Source organism: Malania oleifera, chromosome 1 (genome assembly GCF_029873635.1).
Source record: "Malania oleifera isolate guangnan ecotype guangnan chromosome 1, ASM2987363v1, whole genome shotgun sequence".
NCBI classification, from domain to species: Eukaryota; Viridiplantae; Streptophyta; class Magnoliopsida; order Santalales; family Ximeniaceae; genus Malania; species Malania oleifera.
Genome location: NC_080417.1, coordinates 49,132,628 through 49,157,256, shown reverse-complemented (window position 1 = coordinate 49,157,256; position 24,629 = coordinate 49,132,628). Strand labels below are relative to the sequence as shown.

At 35.4% G+C, this 24,629-nt stretch overlaps 2 protein-coding genes across 2 annotated transcripts; both read left to right on the top strand.

Annotated features, from left to right (window-relative positions):
• The first annotated feature begins 1,385 nt into the window (after positions 1-1,385).
• On the top strand, positions 1,386-21,451 carry LOC131155744 (proteasome subunit alpha type-7). Its single transcript, XM_058109124.1, has 3 exons — positions 1,386-1,758; positions 20,176-20,590; positions 21,030-21,451. Exons 1-3 carry the CDS (start codon positions 1,586-1,588, stop codon positions 21,189-21,191), a joined length of 750 nt encoding a protein of 249 aa, XP_057965107.1. The 5' UTR covers positions 1,386-1,585; the 3' UTR covers positions 21,192-21,451.
• A 1,578-nt stretch (positions 21,452-23,029) lies between these two features.
• Positions 23,030-24,157, top strand: LOC131161833 (glycine-rich protein DOT1-like). Its single transcript, XM_058117849.1, has one exon. It carries the CDS (start codon positions 23,030-23,032, stop codon positions 24,155-24,157), a length of 1,128 nt encoding a protein of 375 aa, XP_057973832.1.
• Positions 24,158-24,629: the final 472 nt, after the last annotated feature.

Sequence of the window (24,629 nt, the reverse complement as noted above, 5' to 3'; positions counted from 1 at the left end):
CATTTTAGTGCCCACTCAATTCTGGCTAGAACAAAGCTCATTTCTAGTTTTTGTATGAGTAAACATGGTAACTCACAAAGTATAGTCATGCATTAATTATTTGGCTTTCACAGAAGTTAAGAAAATTAAGTCATTTTGTGCGTAAAGGTCATTTTTTTTAACGAGTTTAGAAGGTTATATATCACACTTGAAATTTTACAATATTTGTAACTTAGTAAAATTTCATGAATTAAGAAAAATATTTTTTGTTTTGGGTCCGTGACATCACATGTTCATGTGACAAAAATAATTTAGAGACCATATAGTTTTTCATCTTCTTCCTTATGTAAAATTGGATAATGATGGAACCATAATTAATAGAATGATTTTCCAAATTAATTATGCAATTTAATCTCGGAATCATATTTGGTTTGTGAATGAAAGAAAAACAAAAATAAAAATTTAATAAAAATTAAATTAAAATATAATAAAATTAATTGATAAGTTTAATTTCTTTTCCTCCAATTCCATTCCACTCATATGGATCAAACATAGTTAGCTTGCTTAAACATTTTTTTCCAAATAAAAGGTGAATTAAGTTCTACACTTGAGGGATTGTTTGGAACCACTTATATAAAAGTGTTACTCATAAAAGTGCTGAAATTAATAAGAGTTGAATTGGAGAAGTGCTGAAAGTTATATGTTGTGTTTGATTATGTTTAAAATAAGTGTATTTGGATGCCTATTTTTATTATATGGTATTATATGATTATTTTTAAATATATTTTAAATTACAATATTCATATTTTTTAAAATTGACAATTTCATTAATAATTATTTTAATTATTTATAATTAAAAGTTAATATTTTATATTAATTAAAATAATATAATATTATTTATTAATTAATAATAATCTTGTTATTAATATGTATTTATAACATATGATTATCACATTAAGTTATGTTAAAAATACTATTAATAATTAAACTAAACTTTTTAGTTTATTTAATGTTAATTCAAATTGACAAATGGTCTTTTATTCATTCCAAAATTTAATTATATTTTATTAATAATTAATAGGTTATAATGTATAATAAAACAATAAATGATTAACAACTTAATCAATACTTATGTTAGATATTATTTTAAATTAATATTTTAATATTTTAATTAAAAATAATATAATATTATTTTTTTTGATAAAAAAAAATCTTATTCTTAATTTATATTTATAATATATGATTATCATATTAATTTATGTTAAAATGATATTATTAATTAAATTAAATTATTTAATTTTTTAATATTAATTTAAATTCTCATTCATTTCAAAATTGAATTATATTTCATCAAAATATAATTTAAATACTTATTTTAATTTTAATAGTATTTGATACATCTAATTTTTCTTTTATTTTTTTCCCTACTAAAATTTTTAATTCAAACAAATTCTTAAAGGACTACTTATTTCGAATAATAAGTGGTACAAATAAATTTTTTTTCAAGGGCTCCCAAACTGAGTGAATCTCAAAATTTTAAGGTGCATTCTCCCCTACTCTTCGTAGGCTTCGTGGGGAGGGAGGGAGAGAGAGAGGGAGGCAGAAGATGGCGAGATATGACAGAGCAATAACGGTGTTCTCACCGGATGGGCATCTCTTTCAGGTCGAATATGCGCTCGAAGCCGTCCGGAAGGGAAATGCCGCCGTCGGCGTCCGAGGCACCGACACCATCGTTCTCGGCGTCGAAAAGAAGTCCACCGCCAAGCTCCAAGACTCGAGGTTTCTCTCTCTCTCTCTCTCTCTCTCAAATTAAGTTTTTAGGGCTTTATCTAGACTTCTATTGTTTCTTTGAATGTTTTTTCTTCTGATTCTTATAATGGGCATAGACTTGTTCACACAACCATTCAGGTCCCAAAGTGTGATTCAACATTTTTAGCATTAGATTTCTTGTAGTAGATTACTGTAGAGTAATGTTGTCCCTTCTCTAATTTGATGGTCTTTGATCGATCAGGATGCTTGATTTCAGGAACTTTATTTACACCGCTTTTGGCGGCATGATGTTCCACCTTTAGATTTGGATTTGTATGGGATTTATCAATATTTAATAAAATTTCATGTTGTGTTTTCCTAAATTCACAGAGATCCAAATCCCGAACTGGAACTCTGTGCTCCCAAAGCAGTCTACGTTTTCCCCAAAATGCGTTTTTACCTCTTCCAGTAAACCAAGCCCATATCAGGTTTGCTATCAAACCCTATCAATCCAAGAATAAAAGTGGCCAGTCAAGCTGGAGATCCATAATTGATTAAGAATGAAATCTCTCTATTATGTGCGTGAAATGAAATTGAACTTCATACGTGAATCTGGAAGGTCTTGCTGAGTTTCTCGAGCACATAAAATAATTTGATGTTGACTGCCTCTCGAGTCTAGATTCTCATCTCTATGATATTATGTAAATATTTAGTGGAAATCTTCCATACTTGGTAGAATTGGCATAATCACTATAACATTTAAACAAAAAGCAAAAATGATGTCATTCTTTGAAACTATTAATTTCCTCCAAATAAATGTTAAGGCAAGCTTGAGGAGGTGAACATGAAATGATGAGTTAGAGGTGGAGGCAAAAGACTAAATTTAAATGGGGGAAGAAGGGGTTTAATTCTAAGTCTTCTTTCATAGGATGGATATATATGATAGTGATTTGACAAATTTTATGCTGACTTTTAGGTACCTAAAATGAAAGTTTTATAGGATGACTATAAGACCAATTATATTATATGGATCAGAATGTTGGGACATGAAGAAACATAATATCTCAAAAGTAAAAGTTATTAAGATGAAAATGCTTAGATGGATGAGTGGTATAATACTAAAAAATAAATTAAGGAATGAACACATTAGTAATAAGTTAGGTGTAGCTCCTATAAAAGATAAGATAAAGGAGAGACGACTCAGATAATTTGGGCATCTGCAATGTAGGCCACATAGTGCGCTAGTGAGGAAGAGTGAGTTAGTTTCTGTGTGGGGCAGTAGAAGCAGTAGGAGTAGACCTATAATAACTTGAAATGATATAGTGAGTAAGGATTTAATAACCTTGAATTTGTCAAAAGAAATGGTTCATGATCGCATAAATTGGCGAAAAAGGATTCATATAGCTAACCCCACCTAGTGAGACTTAAGGTTTGGTTTTTTTTGTTGTTGTTGTTGTTAGCTATCTAATGCAATCCTCCTCCTTTACTCGGGTTTGGGACCGACTGTGTGTTAAAAGATTAGGACATTAAGTGCATCACAGGCGGAGTTGTAGTAGGTATATTGATGTCATTAAGGATATGTACGATGGTGTAATGACTAGTGTAAGAACAATAGATGGAGAGACTAGCGAATTTCCAATCACCATAGGTGTATATCAGGGATCTTCTTTGAGCCCTTATCTTTTTGCTTTAGTGATGGATTAACTGACCAAGAGTATCCAAAATGAGGTTCCATGGTGTATGTTGTTTGCGGATGATATTATATTTATTGATGAAATTAGGGGCGGAGTAGAAGTTAAGTTAGAATTATGACGAGACATTTTGGAATCTAGAGGGTTTAGGATAAGTAGAAATAAGATAAAATATCTGAAATGTAATTTCAGAAGTAGTAAGAGGAATATTGGAGACAAAGTTAAACTCGATGATGAAATAAATAGCACTTCTAGATTTCAATACCTTAAATCTATTATGCAAGCTGAAAGATAAATTGAAGAAGATATAATGCATAGAGTTAAAGCAGGTTGAGTAAAATGGAAAAGTGCTTCAATTTTGTTTTATGATCGTAGAATACCCTTAAAATGGAAAGAAAGTCTTATAGGACGACTATAAGACCAACTATGCTATATGGATCATAATATTGGGTGACGAAGAAACAAAATATCTAAAAAGTAAAAGCAAAGGAGATGAAAATGTTTAGATGGATGAGTGGTATAACACTGAAAGAAAAATTAAGAAATGAACATATGCGTAGTAAGTTAGGTGTAGCTCTTAAAGAAGATAAGATAAGGAAGGGACGACTTAGATGGTTTGGGCACTTGTAATGTAGGCCACATAGTGCGCCAGTGAAGAAGAGTGTGTTAGTTACTGTGAAGGGCAGTAGAAGGGGTAGGAGTAGACCTAAAATAACTTGGAATAAGATAGTGAGTAAGGATTTAGTTGCTCTGAATTTGTCAAAAGAAATGGTCCATGATCGTATAAATTGGCAGAAAATGATTTATATAGCAGACCCCACCCAATGGGACTTGAGACTTGGTTTTGTTGTTGTTGTTGTTATATACATACATACATACATATATATATATTGATACCCCAAAATCCAACTTGGGCAAGCCTTTCGGACCCACCCAAGCGACACCAAGCTGGGGGATGAAAACATTATCGCCTATCCATTGACATACTTTTCGTAATTCACCCGGCAAACCACAAGTAAGGAATCGGACTTGAGACTTTGGGGTCACCAATGCCCAGTTGCTTCCATAGGATGGAAAATAATGGAGGAAAATGAACATGAGTAGGAAAATGTAGTTTTTTTGGGGGGTGGGGGGGAGTGAGGGATGGGGAGTGGGGTGAGGTTATTGATTCTTGCTTGGTTGCTTATGAGAATACAATTGTTTTTCCTAATATGTTTGTTGAGGATGCATGTAGGTCAATGTTTGAGGGTTAGGGTAGAGTCCTATTTTTTTAGGTTAGGTGATTTTGATGGAACGACCATGAGGAAAGTGAGGTGAAGACAGTTGTATTTGGATGGAAAGGGTTAAGGCATTAGGTTAGTTTTATATTCTTTGAGGATTGTTGGGATGTGAGTAGGGGGATTTAATGAAGATTTTTAATGAGTTCTATTTTAATGTGATTTTGGGCAAGAGTGTTTACTCAACTTTCATCACTTTGGTGCCTAAGAAGAATGTCTCTTAGCCTCGTTTGGAATGTCTTAAAAAATAAGTACGTATTATTAAAAGTGCTTAAATTAAGTGCTTGTGTCTTAGCCCCCGTTTGGGAGCACTTAAAAAGAAGTGTTTATAGCACTATCAATTAAAATAAGCACTTTACAAAAAAGTGGTGTTTGACTTGTACTATAACAAACACTTATTGTAATAAGTGCTTTTCCAGAACTACTTTTTAAGAACTATTTAAGTGAATTTTGAGAAGCAATCTAAGATAGGTTTTTTGACCACTTATAAGTGACATTGTTCATAGGCGGAGTAAATTTTGTAAATAGAAGAAAATTTAGTGGCTGTTTTATAATTTAAAAAATACATTAGGAAATAATCATATATTATTTTATTATATATTATTAATTATTAATAAAACATAATTCAATTCTGGAGTGAAGAAGAACTATCTATTAATTTGAATTAATATTAAAAATTAAAAATATTTATTTAATTAATAATATTATTTTAACATAAATTAAAATGATATATAAGTTAAGAACAAGATAAATGTTAATCAGAAAATAATATTATACAATTTTTACAGAATAAAAATATTTAAATATTAATTAAAAATATCAATTAACATTATTATTAATTAACATTAATAATTAATCATATATTATTTTACTATGCATTATGGCCCATTAATTATTAATAAAATATAATTAAATTCTAGAATGAATAAAAAAAACCATCTACAAACTTAAATTAACATTAAATAAACTAAAAATTTTAATTTAATTATTAATACTATATTTAACATAAATTAATGTGATAATCATATGTTATGTATATACATTAATAACAAGATTATTCATAATTTATAAATAATATTATATTATTTTAGTTAATAGAAAATTTAAATTATAAAAATATAATGTAATTATCATTTAAAATATTAATATTTTTATTTAAAATATATTTAAAAATACATACTAGTTATTATAATTCAATTTTGGATAGAACAAGAACTATTTATTAATTTAAATTAACATTAAATGAATTAAAATTTTACATGTAATTAATAATATTATTTTTATCATAATTCAATATGATAGTAATATGTTACAAAAAAACATTGTTAACAAGATTATTATTAATTCAAAATAGTAATCTTATATTATTTTTTAACAGTAAATATTTAAATTTTAATTATGAATAATTAAAATAATTATTAATGAAATTGTTAATTAAAAAATATTATATTTTTAATGTAAAATATGTTTAAAAATAGTCATATAGTACTTATAATAAAAGTAAGTATCCAAATGCCACTTATTTTAAACACAAGCAAACACCACTTACAACTTTTAGTACTTTTCCAGTTCAACACTTATTATCAACACTTAATTTAATTCAACACTTTTTCTAAAAAACACTTCTACATTTGTGGTTCCAAACAGACTATTAAAGTTGTATATTTTTGGCCAATTAGTATAATTACTAGTATGTATAAGATCATTGCAAAGATGTAGGTAGGGTTTTGTAGTAGGAAACACCATTTTTGAGGCTTAAAGTGCTTTAGTGGACTAGGCAAATCATGAATGCTATTTTTTAATAGCTAATGATATAGTTAAGGATGTTCATAGGAGGAAATGGAGGGTGTTTGTCTTTAAAGTTGACTTTGGGAGGGCTTGTGATATAGTAAGTCAAAATTTTCTAGATGAAATCTTAATGAGGAAGTGGTTTTGGTGAAAGATAGTGGACTTTGATGAAGGGATGCTTGTCTAATGCATCTTTTTTAATCATTATTAATGGAGAACCTATGTCATGGTTTAGGGCTTGAGGGGGAATTAGGCAAGGGGATTCACTTTCTCCCTTTTTGTTTGTTTTTATGGTGGATATTTTGAGTAGATTGGTTCGTAGGGTTGCATACAAAGGGCTTGTAAGAGGGATTGGGATGGTGAGTGAGGGGGTTGTGTCTCATCTTTAGTTTGCAAATGACATTATTTTTTCCTTAGAAGATTAGAGTCTTTTTAAGATCTGCTTAGTGCTTACTAGTTTGCAAGTGTTTGAGAGGGTTTCTTTTAAAATTTAATTTGGGAAGAGTGGAATAGCCTTTATTAATTTGAGTATTTTTAGATTTTTGGTGTTGGCTTTGTAGGCTAGATGTGGTATCCTAGATTGGCCTTTCACTTGTCTAGGAGTGCCTTTGGGTTGCAATCCTAGTTCTATGGCAGGGAAGGTGTCCATGCAGTTGAATGGGTTGAATGTTGCTTTATTCTCTGTGGGTGTTTGCCTCTTACTAAGGCATGTCTTTCCAATATCCCTCTCTATTTCTTGCCTAATTTTAGAACTCTAGTGAGGGTAGCTAGAAATATGAAGAGTCGTGAAAGATTTTCTTGGGTGTGGAGAAAAAGGATCAGTTGGTTGATATTGTTTGTATGTTGTTATTTATGGTGTGGCTCTTATACTTCGGGGGTTTATAAACAAAGGGAGAAAAACATATGGATGTGTTCTTGGTGCAGGGCAGCAGCAAAGACTCGTCGATGAGTACTCTGTGCTCGTCGACGAGGAGATACCGAGAGTCAGAAAATCTCATATTTTAAAGACTCGTCGACGAGTGAATAGACTAGTCGACGAGTGCCTTGTTCTCATCGACGAGTGCTTCTGGGCTGCGAGAAAATATTTGAATTTCGAATGTAAATGTTGTGACGGTTGGGGATTCGGAGGGGAGCCTTCGAAGGCTTGTTATCCGTGCTTCTGGGCATATTTTGATATGTAAGAGAATGAGAGAGGGTGAGAGAAGGAGAGAAGATCATTGTAGTGTGTAATCTTTGATCTTCATAGTGAAATCTCTTGTCGATTGCTCCTGTGGATGTAGGCTTTGTTGAACCACGTAATTTCTGGTGTCGTTACCTTTATTATTGCTTTCTTTATATTGCTGTGGTTGTAGATATATTCTGAATTCACCATTTACATTGTATGCAAGTGTATGATTGATCCTTTTACAACAATATCGTTATTACGCTGTGCATTGTTGGAAGAGGCCCTATCTTCACAACAATTGGTATCAGAGTGTTGTTTTTATGGCCTCTACATCGAAGGATCTCTTGATGCAACAAGGTTTGGTGTAAGTTTGATACAAAATTCAACCGGGTAGCATGGATGCAGCTACTTGGAATGAATTGGGAGCAATCATTTGTCTTTCTTTTTCGTATGACGTGTTGTATCACGTCGTGGATGAGAATACTCCGACATTAGTTTGGTGAAAACGAGAATGCCGATATATGTCTAAGGGTTCGTCAAAATTTGCAAGTATAGTGGAGTAAGATTTAGGATGTAGTGATGGAGATATGTTATGTGTTTCATCGGGTTCGGAATGTCTCACGGGTGATTCTTGGATCTTAGATACTAGATGCTTTTATCCTAGAAAATGGATTTACACCTACAGGTCAGTTTATGCTGATTGTATTTTGACGGAAAATGATATTTCATGCAAAATATTTGTTATTGGAAGTGTCAAAATCAAAATGTATGATGGTGTTGTAAAAGCCATATGTGATGTAAAGTAGGAATCGGATCTAAGGAAGAATGTTATTTCATTGGGTATTTTAGACTGTAATGGTTATTGTTACAAGTATGAAAGTGGAGAAATAAAAAAGTGTGTGAAGGTGACTCGATAGTGATGAAAGCAGATAAAGTAGCAGGAAGTATCTATGCACTACAGGATGTTAGGGTTGTAGGTGGAGTTGTAGCCGTTGAATCTGAATTGGATATCTTGTGGCATATGCGGTTAAAGTATATGGGTGACTACATTTATTCAGATATTTGGGAACCAATGATGATAGCATCAGGGGATAGACTTATGTATTTCGTGGGTTTATCACGAAGGGTCTTAGTGTACTTCATGCAGTGGCTAAGGTGGAGAACTAGACAGGGAGGGAAATTCTCAAGTTATACATTGGGACTGAATATGCTGGTTTTGTTCAAGAAGTTTATGAGCAGGGCGAGTCATATGCAGGGCTTGTAGGGTACTTCTTGGTGAAGTAGTGAGTATGGCGCGTTTCTCGTGTGATCGATTGCCAAAGGTATCGCTAGATGGGAAAGTTACAGGTAAATTGTGGGCAGGTTTTGCGGTAGACTACTCGGTTGTGAGTGGATGTCCATTGATGCAATATTCTAGTGATGGAGGATCTAAGTTTGGTGTTATGTCTAGACAGTACACTTTCGTGCGGTATAAGAAAGGTGGGTACAAGCTAGGTGATCCTGTGGCAAACAAAGGGGTGATCAAGGGCATGACTTTTGGTGATAAAGTCATGGGGCAGCGGACTCAGGTAAAGGAAGAGAAACAAATGCCAGAAAACTGCAGTAGTAGCAATCATATTATTTAGGTGGAGTTAGGGACTCAGGGCAGAAATGCGGGGGAGTTCCATCTTGGATCAACAGTATTATGGTATGAATGGGCATGTGATGCAGGTGGAGCTACAAACTTAGGGCAGAGATGACATTGATCATATTGCATGGAGTTTCAGCTCAGGAGACCATCAGAATCACAGTGGGCCCATGTGCACTATTAGGTCATCACTCAGGTATAAATTTGGCATTCTGGTGTTTCATGTATCCATTACTACAAGCAGCAAGGTTTCTACTATTTTTCAAATTGCAATACATGACAAAGGGAAAAATAGGTGGATGAGTGCTATGGTGGAGAAAAGGGAGGTATTGCATATGTACCAAATGTGTGAGTTGGTGAGACTTCCAGTATGAAAGAGGGTGATAGGATGCAGTAGAGTGATGTATATGTTGTGTGTGAATGACATGTTATTGGGTGGAAAGGTTTTGATTAAGGCCGATCTGTTGGGAATTTTTTTGAAAGGTTTTGATATGAATGTGTTGCGTACGGCCAAGATGGATCTTGGTTTGCTGATTCGCATGGACAAAACTATAGGAAGATTGGTGTTATCTCAGGGTGGTTTTGTGGACAGGGCTATAGGGAGATTGGTGTTATCTCAGGGTGACTTTATGGATGGAACTGCAGGGAGACTTTGTTTGCTGTCTCAAGGGGGTATCTAAGGACGGGCTGTGATGTCCGGGATATGTCAAAGGTTCCCCATGATTGCAATGGGGTGTTTTAGTAGGCAACAGAGTGAACCGCCAGTTGTTAGTTTTGTTGAAAACTATACAGGGGGGCTTGGGTGATATAAGGCTTTCAGCAGCTTTTGTGTTTACTGTTATGGGATGGTCTTATTGGAAGCCTAATGTGAAGTCTTCGGGTATTGCATCTACAACTGTATCGGGATTAATGGTAGAAGCTGAAACTGCCATCGGCAAGTTCAAGCGGCGTTGCTTGGACTTGGTGCATGTCTCCAAGTGCTAGAAGGGAGCCGAGCATTCCGTGTTCAAGGTGGAGCAGTTAGATATGTTTTCGGGTTCTCTTAAGGGGCATATAATCGCCAAGGTGGAGATTGTTGTTTGTGGTATGGCTCTTATACTTCAGGAGTTTATAAACAAAGGGAGAAAAACATATGGATGCGTTCTTGGTGCAAGGCAGCAGCAAAGACTCGTTGACGAGTACTCTGTGCTCGTCGATGAGGAGATACTGAGAGCCAAAAAATCTCAGAGTTTAAAGACTCATCGACAAGTGGATAGACTAGTCGACGAGTGCCCTGTCCTTGTCGACGAGTGCTTCTGGGCTGCGAGAAAATATTTGAATTTTGAATGTAAACGTTGTGACGGTTGGGGATTCGGAGGGAAGCCTCCAAGGGCTTGTTATATATGCTCTTCTGGGCATATTTTGATATGTAAGAGAATGAGAGAGGGTGAGAGAAGGAGAGAAGATCATTGTAGTGTGTAATCTTTGATCTTCATAGTGAAATCTCTTGTCGATTGCTCCTGTGGATGTAGGCTTTGCCGAACCATGTAACTCCTCCTGTCATTGCCTTTATTATTGCTTTCTTTATATTGCTGTGGTTGTAGATATATTGTGAATTCACTATTTACATTATATGCAAGTGTATGATTGATCCTTTTACAACAATATCGTTATTCCGCCGTGCATTGTTGGAAGAGGCCCTATTTTCACAACATATGTCTAAAAAGGAGGGGGTATAGCTTTTGGTAAGTTGGTGTCTTTGATGGATAAATGGCATTGGCAACTTTTGTTAGAGGAGACTTCCCTTCAACAAAAAGTTATTCGAAGTAAATTTTGGCATTAAGGTAATGTGCTTTATGCTAATATGGGTCTAACATGTTCCTTTGAGTTATATTTCACAGATCTATCCTCTTTGCCTTGCACCAAATTTATTGTGGGTATTGAGTATTGCATTCAGTTTTGGGAAGACATTTGGGTGGGTGACTTTGCACTTTGCACGTTAGTTTGCATAAGCTTTCTTTATTGGATAATAGAAGTATTTCATTCTTTTTTATTTCAAATGGGAATGAATTCTTTTGAGACTTTCATTTTTCATAGGCCTCTTAATGATAGGGAGCTGCTGGAGCTCACTTCTTTGTTGTGCTTGGTGGAGGGTAGTTATCCTTCCATTAGGAGGGATTATCGGTCGTGGGTTCTAAACTCTTTGGGGGAGTACTCTTGCAAGTATTGTTTTGGGCATTTGATCCACGAAAACCTGTCTTTTCCAGCTCACCATACCATTTGGAAGGCCAAAGTCCCCTCTAAGATCAAGGCTGATATTTGGTTAGTCGTTCTTGAGTAGGAGGCATTTTAAAGCTTTATCCTCTAATGTATATTCTTTATGTTTTGAATTCAGAATATGCTTCTTACATGTCCCTTCATTGTTCCTTTTCTTGAGGGTTGGAACAAATTATTTGGGCTGTTCATAATGAGTTGGGTATATCTAGAGTTAGTGGAGGATTTCTTGGCTATTTCATTTATAGGTGTGGCTTTGTGGAGGTGTGGGATTCCACCACACCCCAACCACCCCCCCCCCCCCCCCCCGGTGCGGGCCCCGCCCCTCCCCCTGTTTTTCGGGGCATTTGGTGGAGTAGAATGCTTGTATGTAGATGAGGAAGATGTATTGCTCTATGCTCTTGGATAGGATTTAGAATATGACCTTTTTGTGGGTTTGCACTTTGCAGCTGGTTGTTTCTTTTTCAGATTTACAGCATGATTGGCTGGCAATATCATTTTGAACTTTTGTTTTTTCGGTTCTCATCTCTTATAAGGAGGATTTTTTTTTTTTCTCCTTTTTGTGCATTCTTTCCTTTTCAATTAAATTTCTTCTTTTTTAGTTTTCTATCCCAAAAACAAAAAAAGTATTAATAATTGAGACAAATCGAAACCTATTTGTGTTAAGCCAATTGATATGGTTATTCAGGTAGTGTAGAAATTGCAAGGGGTTCATTTTTGCTTTTCTGGTTCCATTGCTACCATATAAGAAGATCGTATGGATGTCTACAGCAACAATAACAACATCAACAAACCTTAAGTCCTATCATGTGGGCTTGACTATATGAATCCCTTTCCACCAATTCACACAATCGGGGGGCATTATCCTCGACTAGCTTAAGAGCTATTAAATCCTTCCTTGTTATCTCATTCCATGTTTATTTTAGGTCTACCCCTATCCCTTTTAATACTAGTAATAGTAACTAGCTCACTCCTCATTGGTGCACTACTTGGTTTGTGTTCAAATGCCCAACCATCTAAGTCACCCCTCCGCTATATTTTCTTTTATCGGTGCTAAGCCTAACTTATTGTAAATATGTTCGTTCCTTAATTTTTCCTTTGATGTTATACCACTCATCTATCTTAGCATTCATATTTCGACAACTTTTAGTTTTGGAATATTTTTTTCTTAGTTATTTAGTATTCTGATCCATATAGCATGGTTGGTCTTATAGTTGTCTTACAAAATTTTTGTTTTAATTTTAATGGTATTCTAGGATCAGACAGCATGTCTAAACCACTCTTCAATTTTACCCAACCTGCTTTAACTCTATATATTACATCTTTGATTTCTCTTTCCGCTTGCATAATAGATCCAAGTTGTCGACATCTGCTATTGCTATTAATTTCTTGATTATCAAGTTTAATCTTATCTTCATTATTCCTCCTTAGATGGATGAAATTACATTTCATATATTTTTTTCTTTTTTATACTTATCCTAGAACCTATAGGTTATGTTTGGTTCGCGGAATGCCTATTCCCAAGAACATATTAGTTTTAGTAGGTTAGTTACAATTAATTATATAAGAAATTATGTTGTTATAGTAAACAATAATGTGAAACTTTTTATGTGTCCATAATAAGGAATAGGCAAGGAATAACTATTCCCAAATTTCACCATTAGAATGTCTATGCCTTTCTTATTACATGTTAAATGAAATAATTAGGAATATATAAGAAATAACTATTCCACTGATTCCCAAAATTTAAACTATATTCCATTTTATTCCAAGGAATAACCATTCCACCAAACCAAACTAGCCTATAGTCTCTAAAGCTGTTCTCCACAGCTCTAACTTGAATTCTATTCTACTCCTACTTTCATCTATCAAAACAACATCATTGAATTCATTGCAAACAGCATACACCATGGGATCTTGTTTTGCATATTCCTAGTGAGTTCATCAATCACTAAAACAGATAGATAAAGGCTCAAAGTAGAGCCTTGATGTACACCTGTTGTGATTGAAAATTAGACTCGCCTCCTGCAATTCTTTGCTAATTGTTACTTCATCATACATATCCTTAGTGACATCTACACCTATTGCATACTCTCTTTTCTAAAACTCAACATAGAAGTTCCAACTTCCCTAGGTATTCTATCATAGCCTTTCTATAAGTAAATAAAAACAATTTTCAAGTCCCTTGTCTTTTCCCCGAACTTTTCCATTTATCTTAGAAGATAAATAGCTTTTGTTATTGATCTCCTAGGTGTAAAACCAAATTGATTTTCGGTGACCCTTGTTTCTATTCTTATTCTTTATTCAATTACCCTTTTCTATAGTTACATGGTGCGACTTATTAGTTTAATTTTGCAATAGTTATGGCAATTTTGAATATCACATTAGTTTTCGCATATAGGTATTAATGTGCTTTTACTCAATTCCTCTGACATTTTCTTGGTTTTTATAAATTTTTTTAATCAGTAGAAGGACTTTATTAAAATGGCATCAAGGGGATGTCAACCCAAATTACAAAAAGTCACCCCTTTTGCAGGATGTTACAAAAATCTAAAATTACATTATGGTCATTGAATACAATCCTACAGTGGAAACTGCAGTAACCACAAATTTTTTTTTTGGTGTTCTTTTTTGATAGCACAATTAGCTAATTAAATAGAATGAGAATGTACAATTAGGAGAAGAGACATCTCCTTAACAAAGTATGGGAAACCCCAGGGAAAACAAAATAAGAAAACCAAGAAGTGTAAAAAATAGCCTAAAGAAATCAACAGAGTCTAAGAAGTCAACAGAGAATGCCAATCCCACTGAATATCTGAGAAGCATATCCCCTTGAAATTACCATTATCTACCAACCACATAGAGGCCAGAAAATGAATTGTCTCCCATGTCGCGATGTCCCGAAAGTGAAGATTTCCCCGGTAGGCGAGGGAAATAAAAAATGATGTGATTATTTGGAAAAAAATTGAACTTGGAGTCATCACTAACCTATTTTTCTGTGGTGCAGTTAGAACATCCAATTACTATTCAAAAAATAGTTTCGGTTTGCATATACTAGGATTGGGATTGGGAGTTCGGTTATGCTAGGGGAAGGTATTTGCACCCCCTACGCACCCATTCTACGAATGGTGCCTAATTAATTAAGAATTATCCCCATATTGAAATTTAATAACCTTTTAATTTACTCCCTTTTTTAAGTACACAAATAAATGAACAAATATACAATTAGTAGAATATAACAAAACAGGGTGTGATTTTGGAATGTCTAATAAGACCTCCAAAAGAGGGGATCTTGTTAGAAAAACCCCCCTCGGAGCTAATACAGGTGAGGTCTAAAAATACCCATTGCCCTTTTTATAATCATAGGGACACCCCCACACAAAAATCAAGAAAATCCTCCAAAAATATTTTTTAACATTCCCGGATTTTTCAGAATACTTGTAGAATTTTTCTGAACATTTGTAAAACGAACAATGAATAACACGCAAAACTAAACCAAAGATAAAATACTACATGAATTTAGCAGAATGACAAAATTGAAACACAAAGATGAATTAGTTATTTTATAAATAAAAAAATAATGATGAAGATATACACAATATTAAGAACAATGCAGCACAAAAATCATATATAGAATTAATGCACAAATGTAGAATAGCAAAATTAATGAAAAAAGTATAACATCTATAATAGATCACAATTAACAAAAAAAAAAATATAATGAACAACAACTCCAAATAAAATAAATAAAAAAATACAGCAGAAATATATTAGACATATTGGCAAAGTAAAAAGATTAAAAATATAATATAATATAATATAATATAATATACAGTGAAAAAAACAATAAAACATGACATTAAATGATACGGAATACGTAACATGATAAATCTGAGAAACAATTAACATATTAGTTCAAAAAATAAAAGTGTTTAAAACTTGAACATTGTGAAATAAAAAGTAATACGAACATAACGAACAGAGCAAAATATTAGAAAAATAAGCATATAAACATAGATATTAATAGACGCAGACAGCAAAACATAATAAAAATCAAGTTAGTGTATAATGCACATATAATACAGACAAAGCAAATAAACAACAAATTAAGATAATGGATTATACAATATACATCAACAAATTAACATAAATAAACACACAATCAAGGGCCAAACAAATATGAACAAAAATTAAAAATACATAAAAAAAAATAAAAGAATTAGAAGATAGAATATTACAGCAATTAAAAATAATCCATGAGGGTGGAGGAGTGACTGCAGGCCGAGAGAGAGGGTGGTCGGCGGCTGGGAGTAGGGAGGTCGTGCAGGTGAGGGTAGGGAGGTGAGTGCAGGTGGCCATGCGCGGTGGTGAGTGCAGGTGGCCATGGCTGTGGGTATTCATAGGTGTGAGGGATTTAGGGCGCAGCCATGGTGCTCAGTGCCCTCTGCACCTTTCCCCTTTCTTTTTCTCCCTTTTAGGGTTACCCCTTACCCCAACCTTATTCTCTCCTCTCTTTTTTTTTTTTTCTTTTTCCTTTTTTTTCTATATTTCCCCCCTCAGGCAGCCAGCTCCTTCTTCTTTCTTGTGTGTGTATCTCCCTCATTTATAGATTTAGGGTTTTATTCCAATTAATTCCCTAATCTTCCAATTAATGTAGATTTTTTCAATTTTGGGAAATAACTCATTCAATGCAATTGGATATTCTGACATATTCCCTTTTGTATTTTATTCCCCTGTATCTGTCTTCCTATATATTAATGCAATAAATACAAAGAATTGATTTTTCAATAATTGCTTTTAGGGGACCTGGTTGCAAAACGGGGTGAACTTAATTCCAGGAAACAAAAAGGACTCAATTTTAAATAAAAGGACTCAATTTTAAAATGATAAGAACTCCATTTAAAGATAAGGACTTAAGAAAAAGAACTCAATTAACAAGGATTTCAATATCAGGGGTTTAATTTCAAAGGACTCAATGACAAGGACTTTCAAAAGGACACAATTGGATTTTTTCCAAAAAAGACCCTCAAATTTCCAGAATACAAAATTGACCCCTCTTCATGTAAGTTACCATGTTGTTACGAAGGCTCCCCTTATTGAGAGGAAAAGAGAAGCTTGGTTCAAATTGGGGTGTCTACATCCCACATCAACAAAAATGCTAATTTCTTCCCTAAAAATATACGCGAGTTTCGTTCCTTTTCCACAAACCCCAAAATACTGCGAATAAAGCACTGATCCATAGCGCTTCCATGCAAAATCGCTATGCAAGAAAAGATGCAGAGCAGATTCTGAGCTGTTAAAAAACAAAGCACAAATATATCCAGAAAGAGAGCCTTTAATGGCCTCCTAATTTGCAACAATTTTTTAGTATTTATCCTATTAAGCACAACCAACCTAATAAAAGCTTTCATTTTAGGGGAAATTTTGGTCTTCCAAATAGTTTTGTTGAGTGGGAAGGAAGAGTCTTTGCTAACCAAGAATTCACAAATAAGATTTGCAAGATTAGAAGTCCTGAAGGATCAATAGCCAAGATTGGCTATCAACTTCCGAGGATACCCTACAATTATTCAACAGGACCAACAATGAAGATAACTCATTTTTTTCCCTATTGTTCAAGGATGTCTTAAAATAAAAATTCCAAGAAGGTAAGGACCATTCAAATCAACAAGGAAAGATGAAATGGGATTATTTTGTCTCTTGATCTTAATCGAAATAGGCAAGGAAAAGAGGTGGACAAGATGATATTCCCCAATCAAAGATTTTTCCAAAAACAAAAATTACAACCCTTACCCAACAAAAATTTAGTATGGGGAATAAAGAGGGTAAATTTGAGAAATAGCTTTCCACAAACTTTTTGAAGAACATCTAGAACCCAAATTGGTGTCCTACCCATTCTCGTCAAGTCCAAACTTGCTTTTGATAACTTTATGCGACAAAGGAGAATCCTCAAAAGCGAATTGCCAAAGCCATTTGGTCAACAGAGCCATGTTTTTAGACAACAAATTTCCAAGACCAAACCACCCTCTTGTTTAGACCTACAAACTACATCCCGACTCACCAAATGATCCCTAGAACCCCCTACCCTTGACCTAAGAAGATCTATCGTAATTTTCTTGAATTTACTAGCGACACCAACTAGAAATTTTAAAATAGAAAGAAAATAAAATGGGATACTATAAAGACAAGCTTGTATTAAAATAATTCTACCTCCCAAGATAAAAAGAGCTCCCTTCCACCCAACTAGACACTTGGCCACTCTCTCAACTACTATGTCTCAAAAGACGACTAACTTAGAATTACCTTCTGAAGGAAACCCAAGATAGGACAATGGCCACTTCAACTTGATGCACCACAATTCTCAAACATGCTCTGCAAGCATGTTAATTCCCACCATATCACTCTTTCCCATATTAATCTTAAGCTCTGAAATCTTTTCAAAAATATGGAGAAGCCTCAAAATATTCAAAAAATAAGGTCAGTGATCCACCATGAAAAAAATGGTATAGTCAACAAACTGAAGGTGTGAGACTGTAATCCCTTCACTCCCCACTTCCAAACCTTTCACTAAACCTCTGTCCATCGCCATGTTAACCAACCTACTCAAAACATTTTCCACTTAAAAAAACAAAAATGGGGAAAGAGAATCCCTTGTCTAAGCATCCTCGTGGTCCTCAACCAAGATTTAGGTTCACCGTTTACTATCACCGAGTAAAACACGTTGGACAGACAACCTTTCATTCATCTTCACTATCTCTTTGCAAACCCCTTCCTTATGAGAGGTTTGGAGAGCTTCTCCTTACTAGCTTGAAGTGGCGTGAGAGAGTTTTTGAACAGTCCTATTTCTTTTGCAAAAGAAATAAGAGACAAAGCCTCTCTCTTCTCCTTGGTTGCTTGAATCCCTATCCATGTCTAGAGTTCCCCTCCACCGAGCTAGCAGTAGCCCACCTTTGTCCATTAATGGTTAGAGCCGTATTCCAAAGGTTCCTCATCTAGGGGCAATGAAGGAGGACATGCTCAACTGATTCTGCATCAGTCATGTAAAGGGAGGACCTGTTAACGACAGCCAGGCCCCTTTTCTGCAAATTGTCAAGGGTTAAGATCTTACTATGTGTTGTTTCCTGAGCAAGAAAAGCTACCTTTATAGGGAATATATTAGTTAACCACATACTTCCTTTATCACCTACACATTTCCAAACTTCAATTGGGATGATATATGTTTGTATAAAGTTCCACTTCTAAGTTTTAAGCTTTGAATTTGATTTTCATTAAATAGCTTATTAAAATATCTTCGCCATCTATCTTTTATGTCTTTTTTTTAACCAATAGATTATCATTCTCATCCTTTATACATTTTACATTTAAATCTTTGCACTTTCTATTCCACAAAATGTTTGCATCTACCTTATCCCCTATTGTCCAAACACCCTTTTTTGATAATTTTATCTTCAATTTTACTATATTTTCTCCCTTTAGACTCCACCACCTAGTCTTCTTGCATTTATGTTGCTCTTTCTTTATTCACCATTTTTGGATAGGTCATATGGGCATCATGGAGATCCACTATAACTTGAAACCAAGGTTTTTCAAAAAATGGGCAGCTATTTGAAGAGTGCTAATTGATTGTTAAATACCTTACGGCTCATTTGGTTTGCAAAATAGCTATTCCTTGCAATAAGATGGAATATATGAAAATTTTGGAAATGTAGGTAAATTACTATTCCTTGAATGTACCTTGTTATTTCATTCAATGTATAATGAGAAAGGAATATACATTCACTTTGTGAAATTTGAGAATAGTTATTCCTTCTCTATTCCTTATTATGAACTCATTTTATTTGCTTTATGGTATAAAAGTAGTTTTTCGTTTAACTAATTGTAACTAACTTATTATAACCACTCTGTTTCTAGGAATAGACATTCGGTGAACCAAACGTTGGGTTAGTTTAAAAAGAAGTCCTATTCTAGGGAAGGCATATTCAATTTTCATTTCATTTTTTTATCTGAAGGAACGTGATTTATTTTTGTTTGCTTGGTCAAGGCTTACAAATTACAAAATATAAATTAGAAAAGTTATGTTGAGAAATCATGTAGTATGTTATAATGGTTATGGCCATGAAGGCCTGTTCAATTATTAGGGACTTTTGAGTATTTTGACTTTTATAAGTATCTTAGAAGAAGAATACGTACATATCACTAAAAGAGCAGAAGTTGGAAGATAAGACATCCTCTGCAAAACAACTAATTACGATAATGTTTCCTTCAAATCCCTTCGAAGATTGGACACTGATATCGCCCCCCCCCCCCCCCCCCCCCCACAAAAATAAAATAAACATTCCAAAAGAGTGCCAAGATGGAAGCATGAAAAATCTACTCTACCTAAAGCAAAAATGGGGAGGATGTTTGATCCTTGAAAATTCTTGTGTTTTTCTCAAGCCAAATAGTCCAGAAAATTGCATACGGTGGACAAGTCCATAAAGCAATGTGTCTTCTATTTTCCCCAAATCCCTGAAATCTTACTGACAATAAACCGTACGCATTCTAAGGGAGTCACTCACACTTTGCCAAATTATGAAAGAGCATTCAAAATGTCTCAGTTACAATTGAAATTGATTGCTTACCAACTGTATTGTTGCTTCTCTTTTTCAGAATGGTCAGGAAGATAGTAAACCTGGACAATCACATTGCATTGGCCTGTGCTGGGCTCAAAGCAGATGCTCGGGTCTTAATAAACAGGGCAAGGATTGAATGCCAAAGCCACAGGCTAACTGTTGAGGATCCTGTTACTGTTGAGTATATTACACGGTACATTGCAGGTCTTCAGCAAAAGTACACACAAAGTGGTGGTGTGAGACCGTTTGGCCTTTCAACATTGATTGTTGGTTTTGATCCATACACTGGTATCCCATCGCTGTATCAGACAGATCCATCGGGGACATTTTCGGCATGGAAAGCTAATGCAACTGGTAGGAACTCTAACTCAATTCGGGAGTTTTTGGAGAAAAATTATAAAGAAACATCTGGGCAAGAGACTATAAAGCTCGCTATTCGTGCATTGCTCGAAGTAAGTTATCTTTGGCTTGCTTCTTCATCTGAGTTTACTTTCTTTCCATGTAATCTCTCGGCTCCATCTCTGACTAACTGCCTGGTCTGAAGGGCTTCTTATCCAGGATGGAGTTCCGGGTTTTCAAAAAAGAAATGAGCTTTAAATTGCATATGCTGATGTTTTCTAAAATGATGTTGTCTCATACCTAATCCTTAAATGCTCATAGAGGAAATCAAGAATGAGTGCATGTATGGTCTGATAACCGTATCTTGTTCATGTTCAATTTTTAACGCCAACGATTTTCTAGGCATGGGGCTGCCGTTGTATTATATGATAGTATTTTTTGTACATAATACATATTTATATCATGCTAGCTTGCATTTCTCTTGTTCTTAATCAATTTGTTTTGTTATCTTCATAACAAATTGTATACTGCTGTAATGCTTTTAATCCTTAGGTTGTTGAGAGCGGGGGAAAGAACATAGAAGTTGCTGTGATGACAAGGGAGCATGGGCTGCGGCAACTGGATGAAGCTGAAATTGATGCTCTTGTTGCTGAGATTGAAGCAGAGAAGGCAGCTGCTGAGGCTGCCAAGAAAGGCCCTCCTAAGGAAACATGAATTGTTCTGTTTAAACCCTTTTTCTTTGTTACTGCCCTCCGCCCAGCCATTCTGTAGTGATGGGTAAATTTTCTTCTGATGTTCTATTATGAGTTTCTCTCGTGTGTGATTGGAATGCTATTGGAGTATCAAAATCATAAGCCCTCCTGTACTGGTGTGTTGAGCTTAGCACTTGGTTTTGAAATTGATGGTATGAGTACAATTAGACTGAAATTTAAGGCACTGATTAACACAATACAGGGAATGGATTGTTTTTCTAAGTGATTTGGGTTTATTTTATTTATTTATTTTTAAAACCACCTTGGTTAAAATTGAAGCTTCAATCTTGATCTCTTTGCAAATTTGGCATATTATGCTTCAGCTGCAATGTTTATTACCTTGCCTCCTCAGTGTTCAGAACCAGAACAAATTCTGAGCTGACCTGCATATTAGGACCTAGTACTAGGTCTAGGTCTAGGTCAACTTGCAATTTGGTTAGGTTCCACTTCGATGCTTGTTTGACCTTCCTTTTATTAATCTTCCAACTATCTTTGGGAGCATTTGATTTCTAATGTTTGTGTGGATTTAAAGGAAGTTTAATAGAATATTATATTATAAACATTTACAGAAAATCCAAATAAGAACTGAATTAATCAGATAATGAAAACAAAATATTAACAAATTTAGTTAATTTTATTCAATTTCATTTTATTTTTATGTATTAAATTTGCACAAGATTTGTCTAATCTAGCCTCTGAAAGTTTTCAGAAACTGATTGATATAAACATTGCATAGTTTTACTACATTTTTAGTAGCTCTCAACTGCACATCTGCACTTGCTAGAGAACCTGAGGTTGCAAAGGAAGAGCCTCTCAACTTGTATTTGAATGTGTAAATTTGGGGAAAAAGAAAAAAGAAGAAAAAAACTCAATATATTTCTATGTTGCACTTTGTCCAAATCTATACAAGTCAAAATCTAAGATCCAAAACCATGCTGCCAAATCTAAGGTTAGAGAAATTAGTAAGGTTATAAAAATTATCTTAAAACATTAAAATTAGAAAAGAAATTATTAATGAATAGCATTAAAATCAAAGTTAGATACTTAATATTTCTTTATATTGAATTAAAGTTGGTGGATTGGATTACCAAAGAAACAAAAGTTAGTAATTTTTTTTGAGTTTAATCTATTATTTCTTAAACAAAAGCATTGACTCAATTAACTGTAATAGTTAGAAGCTCTTTGCACCAAACTAAAATTAGTGGAATAATATATAAATAATGAAAATTTAGTAAATTAATTGATTTTAACCTTAAAAATGAAAGGCATGTATATAGTGGTGTCTATATTTTCAAAATATAGTGTTCTTGTATTCATATCTTGCCCGTCACCATCTATTGATTTTTTTTTTTTAAAAGTATGTGTTATATAGCCCAATAAGGAGACTTATAAATCCCTTGCTTTATTTATAATACGAAGTACTATTTCTAGGTAGAAGGCAAGTGGGAAGTAATATTGATTGACCACAAGAGTATCTTCATTCTCATAAGAACATTAACAATAAATTACATTTAATTAGTAGTAGTACTAAGGCGTTGATAAACAAACTTCTTTCCTCTGGTTTTGACTTTTGAAGAAAATTAGAGCTCAGTTCCTTTTATTCATATATAATAGTTTCTAATTCGACCAGCATACATATAATATATCGAGAAAATGGATGATCACATTCCAATCTCGGTGCATGCATGCGCGTTTCTATAATAATTCAAGTGCATATTGGAGAGTACGAGTGTCGTCTTTCCTTTTATATATACCTATATAAGTTTATTGTCTGCTCTCGTTGTCCTTTAAATATGCCTGATGCACCCGAGTGCTGGTGGGGTTCCGCAGGATGAGGAATGTGACTGCGATGCGGAAGGTGTCCTCTTAGTTGGTGGTGGTGGCGGCGATGGGGAACGTGTCCCCTTACGTGGCGGCGGCGGCGGCGATGGGGAACGTGTCCCTTTACGTGGCGGCGGTGGCGATGGGGAACCTGTCCTCTTAGCTGGTGGAGGCGATGGTGGTGGTGGGGATGGTGGTGGTGGTGGGGATGGTGGTGGTGGCGGCGATGGGGAGCGTGCATTCTTACGCCGCGGCAGTGGTGGTGATGGTGGTGGTGGATGCCGCGGCGGCGATGGGGAAGGTGTCCCCTTACGTGGTGGTGGCGGCGATGGGGAACTTGTCCTCTTAGCTGGTGGTGGTGGTGGGGATGGTGGTGGTGGTGATGGCGGCGGTGATGATGATCGTGCATTCTTACGCCGCGGCGGTGGTGATGATGGTGGTGGTGGCGGCCGCGGCGGCGATGGGGAAGGTGTCCCCTTACGTGGTGGTGGCGGCGGCGATGGGGAACCTGTCCTCTTAGCTGGTGGTGGCGATGGTTGTGGGGGGGATGGTGGTGGTGGTGATGGTGGAGGCGATGGGGAGCGTGCATTCTTACGCTGCGGCGGTGGTGGTGGCGGCCGCGGCGGCGATGGGGAAGGTGTCCCCTTACGTGGTGGTGGCGGTGGTGATGGGGAACCTGTCCTCTTAGCTGGTGGTGGCGATGGTTGTGGGGGGGATGGTGGTGGTGGTGATGGTGGCCGCGACGGGGTGCGTATATTCTGCCGCCGCGGCGGCGGCGGTGATGGTTGTGGCAATGGTGGTGGTGGGGATGGGGAAAGTGTCCCCTTAGGTGGTGGTGGTGGCGGCGGCGATGGGGAACGTGTCCTCCTAGCTCGTGGGGGTGATCGTGGTGGGGGGGATGGTGGTGGTGGGGATGGTGGTGGCGGTGATGGTGGGGGTGGTGGTGATGGTGGGGGTGCTCGGCGCGTTGGCGATGCTGGGCGTTTTGGCGGGCTTGGAGGGGGCTTATTTGTCGCCTCTAGATGTAATGGAGAAGTTGCTTGTGCGAGGATTGATTGTTTAGTCATCATAGACGATGATACAGAATGTGGATTGAGTTCGTTTTGAGAGCGTGAAATGGTAGCGTAGTGAAAGTGATGTTCAGCCAGAGTTTTTGAAAATGAAGCACTCAATAAAACTATAAGCATTGGAAGAGCAATTGAAGGCATGACTATGAAAGTTGCCCTCTTCCCTTCTTCCATTTTGGCTATTAAGAGGAACACTGGTAAGTGTATCTTCTTCGCTATATGTATACCTAACCCCCTCCTTTATATATACTACACAACTCGCAAGTGACTTCACCTTTTTCCCCATCACCAACTAGCCAAATGTATGTTTGATTCCTATGGTTTTTTATTGGGATCAATAAACAATTAAAAAGTTGCATACACTAATTGCGGAATTTTAACTAGACATAATTTCCTATTCTTTTTTAAGGTAAATACCAATACTACCCTCCAAAATAAGTCAATATAGTGTATTCTTTTAATCCCTATCAAAAACATTATTACATTTTTAAAAAAAAATAATTAAACAAACT